The sequence below is a fragment of the Magnolia sinica genome, chromosome 4, assembly GCF_029962835.1.
Source record: "Magnolia sinica isolate HGM2019 chromosome 4, MsV1, whole genome shotgun sequence".
Lineage (NCBI taxonomy): Eukaryota > Viridiplantae > Streptophyta > Magnoliopsida > Magnoliales > Magnoliaceae > Magnolia > Magnolia sinica.
The window spans coordinates 17046577-17054867 of record NC_080576.1 but is presented as its reverse complement, the minus strand read 5'-3'; the positions used below and the strand labels follow the sequence as shown (position 1 = coordinate 17054867).

General features: G+C 41.9%; 1 protein-coding gene across 1 annotated transcript; it reads right to left on the bottom strand.

Annotated features, from left to right (window-relative positions):
- Positions 1 to 3663: 3663 nt before the first annotated feature.
- On the bottom strand, positions 3664 to 7803 carry LOC131242616 (rust resistance kinase Lr10-like). Its single transcript, XM_058241373.1, has 3 exons — positions 6949 to 7803; positions 6249 to 6326; positions 3664 to 5242 (listed from the first exon to the last, which is right to left on the bottom strand). Exons 1-3 carry the CDS (start codon positions 7739 to 7741, stop codon positions 4071 to 4073), a joined length of 2043 nt encoding a protein of 680 aa, XP_058097356.1. The 5' UTR covers positions 7742 to 7803; the 3' UTR covers positions 3664 to 4070.
- Between the last annotated feature and the right edge of the window lie 488 nt (positions 7804 to 8291).

Here is an 8291-nt window from a genome sequence, read left to right as displayed (position 1 = left end):
GCCTCACTTCTATCAAAGTATGTTACACCCCATCAAACATTCTGATACAAATCGAACTAATTCTGATTATCTTACTGGCATGATCATTGCCCATACGAACCACACCAACATTATACTCATTGTACGTGATGAACCAACTCTAATGAGGACACGTGATATGATGCCTCAATATCTAAAATTCACTCGTTACTCAAGTGTATGACTTTGGATACAGACAATATGTCACAACCACTCATCCCCTTGCTTAATTACATTGAATTGGCCTCTTTCGGTCAATATATGACTTCTCATCCTTTTGGGTTTTAAATTTACACAATTCTTCTACATATATCTTATCCTGTCATAATTCTAACACTTCAACTTTCCTTTACTCTTTGACTTGGACCTGGATCGTGACTTCCTCTTCTCTCACTCAGATGATCTTTTCCTAGCAACCAGTGCACCTATATAAGTATCTTTTCCATCACTATTAATTATCAATTACTTCGATTGAAGGAATGAAATAACGGTATCTAAGTTCAAGGTATCCCTGCGATGGTACAGAGTATCCACCAAATACTCATATGAATCCGGAAGAGACATTAATAAAATTATGTTGTTTCTTCTTCATCAATCATCACGTCCAGATTTGTCAGTTTGCAAATCAGTTTGTTGAATGTGTTAATGTGCTGAGAAGATCTGACCCTTCTGTCCTCTTCAAATTATACAATTGTCTCTTCATATATAGGTGATTGGAGAGCGATATGCTCTCCAACTTCGCCTATAGGCTTGTGGTAGTCATCTCATTAATGTCATTATAAAGGACTTCGTCGGCCAAGCGCAATTGAATTGCACTAATTGCCCTTTGATCAAGTTTATCTCAGTTCTCTTATTTCATCAATTTAGGACATTTCATTTTTTCAATGAGTGTTGCTGCAGTCATTTCTGAACTAAGAGGGATTTTATCTTCAACCTCCATAATTCAAAGTTGTTTTTACTCGTAAATTTATTTGTCTTGAACGTAACATTCGATCCATTTGATGCCATATCTCATATTCAACCTAAAAACTCAACATTCGCTCTGATACTACTTGTTGGGAATACAACAAGTTCTTACATGATTTGTCCAATGCGGAAGCAACCTCAAACAAAATTAAACAACATAATAGGGAAAGAAAAATTCAAGCAACCAAAGAAAACATATAATTTTTACGAGAAAAAACTTTTGCAGGAAAAAAAAACTATGACACCAAGCAACAAACAATCCACTATGATTTAAAAAAAAAAATTAAAAAAAAAATTACAAGAGATGGAGCAACTTACAAATTTAAAAAACTTAGCTTTCTCCCACTCAGAACCTTTTGACTCCCAAACTCTCACATTTTATAATCTGACATTAATCCTAATTTCATATTAACAAGGCTATTTATATAACCCATGTAAAGAATTAGAAATAAATTTGCTCACTTACTAAAAAAATAAAAATTTGTGCGAACCATCATTGAATCATCGATTGAAACGACTCCAATTTTTTCAATCAAATTGATAAGACTGTAGATTGATTCAAAAATATTATTTCAGCAACACATTAAAGACATTCAATCAACATCCTAGGCCAGTAAGCCTACGTCAATATGGTTGAGTGGGGCCGATGTGCCTCTCTCCTTCTAAGTGTCTGGCACACCAGCTGGTCCTCTGCTCCTTGTGCATTACGTTCTCTCCAATGCCAGCAAGACAATGTGACGATTCGGAATGCCCGCTCCGTAAGGTCATTTAGATGTCCATAAATGAAGTACATCAAAAGTCTCAGCGTGCTCAACTAACGGGCCGGAGAGTAAATGCCTACCAATAAAAATTTCCTATGGCCCACCATGATATTTATATGCCATCCAACTGCTCGAAACGTCATTCTCACCATGATGAAAGTGTACGAAGTAATATGAACCTGGTCCAAAACTACCCGCGTCTCAAGGAAAGTCTTAAAAGGAGGTGTTCAATCCCATCGTTTCTTGTGGCAAGACCCACTTGAGTTTTGAAATTGAATGTTTTTTTGAACTCATATTCTACATGAGATGCCATAATATATGTATAGACATTTCATACCACTTTAGGAGCATTGGCAGGGGCGACTCTGCTGGCTTTGCTTGGGTCAAGGATCAAATAAATTCTCTACTGAGGTTTTGCTAGTAATTTCACCGCAGCCTAGCATGCTCTCATCCAAGTGCCTCCTGGGATTAACTAGTACACAGTTTGGCTGGTGTCAAAGCACTGTGGGCCCACCATGATGTATGTGTTTTATCCATGTCGTCCATTCATTTTGCCAGCTTATGTTAAGGCATGAGGCCAAAAAAGAGAAAGATCCAAAACTCAAGTGGATTACACCGAAGGAAACAGTGAAGATTTAACACTCACGGTTGAAAACTTCCTGAGAGGCCATAGCAGTTTTGGATAAGCTGATATTTGTGTTTTCCCCTCATCCAGGGTTACGTGATTTTATGGACAGCTGGATTACAAATAAACATTTAAGTGGTCCCCAGGAAGTTTTCAACAATTTGAGCGATGAAGCCGCCTTGTAGCTGGAAAAATTGGATTGGCGTGGAGAAAAAGTACACATACATCGTGGTGGAGCCCAGAGAGCTTTCACATCAGCTAGCTGGTTGGTTCTCCGATCACCAGCCAAAGCCCGTCGATTAACCAAGCATCACAACCAGTGGGTCCTACTGTGTGTGACCTGGCCTCAAGATAAGGATGCCCACTAATCACATGGGTCCAATCTCAAAAGAAAATAAATAAATAAATAAATAAATAACGGATGGCAAAAGAGTTGGCTGACCGTCTATACTCAACACGTGTATTGCTCACCTGATGAGTGGACTGGCCTAATTTCCTAGATAGATCATCTGGACGCTAGGTCCCACCGGGCTGCATGATTGGATATTCCTCAAACGGGAGCAGTTTAGGTGAGACCCGGATCGACCGAGGTGCGTGGGATCCCTGACAGTGGGGCTGACCTTGATGTGTGTGACTACATCCACGCCGTCCATCTGTATTCAAAACTCGTTTTAGGGCATGATAATAAAATGGAGCAGATCCAAATCTAAGATCGACCATAGTACATGAAACAGTAGTATTTGAGCATTAAAAGCTTCTTGTGGGTCCAAAAGCTTTGGATCAAGATGATATTTGTGTGGTCTCTTCATATAGGTCTTACAGGTTGGATGGCAAATAAACATTCCGGTGGACTCCATTTTTAATGGTGGGGATTCAATCAAGACTGTTTCTTGTGGTTTGGTCCACCTAAGATTTGGGCATGCTTCATTTCTGGAATCATGCCCTAAACTGATCTTTGAAAATGGTTGGACGGTGTAGATTTAAGGCACATACATCACTGTGAGCCCCACACTCAGGGTTCTCACCCACCTCGGTGGATCCGGTGTCTCAACTAATCCGCTCCCTCCCCAAACATGCCACGTTAGCAGCTAGCACATATGGGGTATCTCCTCGCGCTTGATGAGAAATCCAGCTTTTAATCCCGGGTTCAAATGGCAAGCAACATGTACAAGATCCGAACCGTTCATTTGATTGGCACTGCCATGCATGGCGCAGATTGGCACAAAACCCAAATCTCCTGCTGGTCAGACGACCTTAAAGGCCAATGAAATGTTAAAGATTACAAATAAATGGTTAGATAGAATTCCAACTAATGATAAATATTCAGTAGACCAGATCCCTCCAATTGTCGATTACAATTATCCAATCCATATGATTTTGTCCATGCACCTAGCAGCCAATCCACCATATAGCCAACCAGATGAATGGTCCAGATCTCATCCAACCCAACTTACACTTTGATTGAGGAAACAAACAGTCGGGTATTTAAAGCCCATTTGATACTAGAGAAATTAACATTTCAAAATCTTTGTATGCATACATGTCAGTATCATGTGAAACTATGAACTCCCGCCTTATGTTACGATCCGGAACAAGGTGATTTAAAGTATCGTCCGAAACTGATACGAACCAATTTCAGCCACAGACAGCATGGCTATAACAGCCCAATACAGGCCCGAATGGGGTGATATGACCGGGTTTCAATGGTGAACGATACAGTCCTTGATTGGGATCATGCGGGTCCCACCAGTAACGACCCTAGACACGCTTACATCGAATGGCACTGGAGGAGCGTCGATCACCACATTCCCCTCCAACATCTCTATAACCCTGCACATCGTCGGTCTCAGATTGGGTTCGAATTGTATGCACCAAAGGCCCACCAGCGACATCGTCCTCACGATCTCATCATCTTCTCTTCCTTGGTCTGAGTTGTGTTTGGACCACTCACCACCAACCTCCACCACATAGTGCAAGTAAGCCCACTCAGGAAAGTAGGCCTCACTTTCGCTACTAGCTTCTTCATTGAAATTCCTCCTCTTCCCAACCATTTCCAAAATCACCATCCCATAACTATAAACATCCGACTTGCTGGTCACCGGACCATGGTTCATCAACCACATTTCTGGTGGTGCGTATCCCGGAGTCCCTCTCCCACGCGGGAGGGACACATGACTAGTTTCCCTATTCAGTGCTTGCGCGAGGCCGAAGTCCGACACCTTGGGCGTGAACCTCTCGTCAAGAAGGATATTGTGAGGCTTGATGTCACAGTGCAATATCCTGACCCGGCATTCATCGTGGAGGTAGGCGATCCCCCTCGCGGTGCCGACCGCAATCTCATGGAGCTGAGCCCAGCCCAGCTTATCAGGCAAACCGTCGTCACTTTGGTAGATGTACTTATCTAAGGATCCATTTGCCATAAATTCATACACTAGAGCTCTTCTCGACTTGTCGAAACAAAAACCCAAAAGCCGGACTAGATGGTTGTGGTGGATTCGGCCAATGGTCTGGACCTCATTGACAAACTGGGCCTCGCTTTGCTCAGTTTCATCGAGAAGCTTGACAGCCACTACTAGGCCATTAGGGAGGTCGGCCTTGTAAACAGATCCAAAGCCGCCTTGGCCGAGCTTGTGAGTGAAGTTGTGACTGTATTTCTTCAGCTGTTTGTAGGAGAATCTCGTCGGCATGCCAGAGTTGTAGTTGTGTAGGAATGTTTCAATGGAAGCTGGGGTACTATTGTCATTGTTTAGATAGCGTCGAAGCACTTGCTCGTCTTGACCACGTTGTTGCGATCTTCGCTTCATACGACGCCTCTGAAGGCAGTAAATGTAGATTGCACATGCGACGACAGTTACCAATACGAGCAAAAATCCTTCAACAACAACAAGAAGAAAATGATCAGACATGGACACGTATGCTCCATCCAGGTGCAGTTGCAAACTTGGAGTTAATCGTTCAATGACATTTTCGGAATGAAAAGTACCAACAACGATTGGAAGAATGGTGGGGGCAATATGGGAATAAGTGGTACATATATAAGTATAGTTTTGAGGTGATCGATGGAGGCATTTCGGGAATATGCTGCAAACTTTCCGTGGTTTTAAGACTCGTGGACTCATATTGGTTCTTTCAGTCTCGAGTTGAGTCATGACTCAAGACTCTGTCAAACAATCAATTGATGTAAAAGCTCGATCAGTTTTATATATATATATATATTAGAGGTCTCAGACCAAGTTTCAGACATTCAAATTTCAGGTGGGCCCTACCAAGTGCTTTTATATGTTTTAGGCATGTCTTCGTATGATTTCAGATGGTATGGCCCACATATATGGCTGATTTTTGGGATATCCCATAATTTAAAGGGGACCCATCAAATGCACCGTGTTGATGTTCGACATGCATCATGGTGGGGCCCACACAACTCGAGCTCATGGAATGTTCCCCCGAGCTCGACGGAATAGAACCTTTAACCTTTTCTCATATATATATATATATATATATGCAAGTGCGAGATGAAATTCTGTACGGGAACATACTGAACAATGGTGGAGAATTGCTCACACTGTGAATAGGCTGAGTGGAGGGACACTCACAGTCACACCATAAACAGGTGGGCTTGGCCCCATGGGAGGATATATTAACCAATACAATTTTGCTACCCGGCTTTGATACCATGTAAACATATAAAACTCTGCTGAAATTGTATTTCTGATTACACATTGATATACCATCCTCTAATAGCTTAAGCTTTTAGATCAAGTGATTGTTTGAAGTAATTTCAGAGTCCAAGGTCAAGTGTTTGAATCCGGGGAACGGCAAATATAAATCTTTTATCCTAAGATGGCAAGTTTCCATTAACATAAGACAGCTACTCTTACCTATAATCAGCATCATTCGCCGCTTTGGGTCTCTCCGCTTTGGCCCACCGCCCTCAGCAACAGGCTCAATTATAAGCCCTTCAAAAGACAACAACACATATTAGATCTAACCAGCACAGGGAAACAAACACACATGAGAAGAAAATTTAGACAGCTTTTGATGTTTCTAGTTACATCTAGTTCATAAGTTTTAGGAACTGTTTCTTGCACCCATAAATCCAATGGTTCAGATTGCCCAGTTCCAGTTAAGCTGTGGAGCTTGAGGATGCACGTTCTAGGTTTGTCTCAGTGTAAAAACAAATTAAAGAAAAAATAACATTTGAAAGATCGAACCAAAAAATAAAAAGTAACAGTGGAATGATATTGTGTCAAATGAAAATTTTACACGGAAAACGTGGTGTATAAACCATGTAAACATTCTAGCACACCCCTCTTGACCTGAACCATCCAAACAGTAAGTCACCTCTTGGATTGATCACATCCGAAAAATTACCCTAGTTGAAAGATCCCAACCATACGAACAACAACCAACATAAGCCAAACAGGTGATTGAATGATCAGGCCCATCAATGAAATAACACATGCGTTAGCAGTCAACAGGCAAGTGCACAACAGAGAGAGTTTATACACCAAGTTTCAGTGTATAAAATACCCAATAAAGAATCAATCATCCAAAAGCCATGATCTAAAAGTAACATACCATCAGAGCAGTTGTGTCTATGGACCCCAGAATTGCAAAAGCAAACCTCCTTACCACTTCGCCTCTTCTCATCAAGATACCCGCATCTCCCACCACCCATTTCCATGCATGGCCCACAAACTCCATCCCAGTCAGTCCTAAAACCTTCTTGAAGCACCTTCCTAAGGTTCCCAACCATACTGAAATTGTTAAACACTTTCACTGGAATGATAGTCCTAAAAGGTCTACAGTTGGGTATATCAGACATGTACCCATCGTAGAAATAACACAAGTTGCTGGTCTCACCACACTCCAAACATGGACCTTCTCTTAGCCTAGAAACAATATCTTCTGCAGGCTTCTTCGTGCAGTTGAAGAAGGTCCCCAACCAGTAGTCGGACTTCGCGTGAAAGACCCCTTCCACGAGCCATTTCTGGGATTCAAAACCGGCGTTGGCCGTCGATCCCTTGAAGGGAGGGATCGGGCCGCAGCCGAAGAGGGATACATCGACGAACTTGACCATCCGATTCGAGTAGACTTCATCTGTCAGGTCCTCGGCGACCTTGTATTTTATGTGTGGGTTTTCATCGTCAGTGATGAAGACGGTGCCGTTCTCGCATGAGGTTGTTATGTAGGCGCTACGACACGGCGCGTTCCTTCCTAATGGGAATTTGAGGATGGATTTGCCGCATGTGGACGGAGAACATTGGTCGTAGTAGAAGGAAGAGATGTTGGATGTGTGGCCCACCTGGAGAAAGGTAGAGATGAGGTGGAAGAATAAGAGGAGGTTGGAGAGGCGGTGAGAAGGTTTCATGGTGGGAACCGTGTCGAGGGTCCTTGCATCCAAGGGAAAGGTGCGTGGGAGAGAGAGCCGAGAGATTTCTAGGATTTTGACTAAAATGTTGGATTTTGACTAAAGTAGCCTCGTGAATGACAAACGCCCAAAAAATTGAGACTGTTAAAAATATCCCAGCGATGGACTTCTAACAACTTTTTAAAAATTTTGGTACAAAATTGTTGTTGCTTTGGTTCCAGCACTGGTGGGGCTTTGTGTGGAGGAGAAGCTACATAGCACTTATTTTGAGGCATGAGACTTGTCATTGGGCCCACATTGAGATAGATCTAATCTGTTTAGTTTCTTTGTGGCCCTCCATATATATAGGAAGACGATAACATCATGCTGATATAATATATGTGTGGTCCAGAAACTCGATAATTTATAACAGTGTCAGTTTACTAATAATTGTTTTCTTGTGATGTGGTCTATATGATTTATAGATGTTAATCATTGTTCCAATCATGAACTTTCAAAAAATTTTGAGGATTATGAATATAATATATTCTACAAATTGGTGACGGTGGCC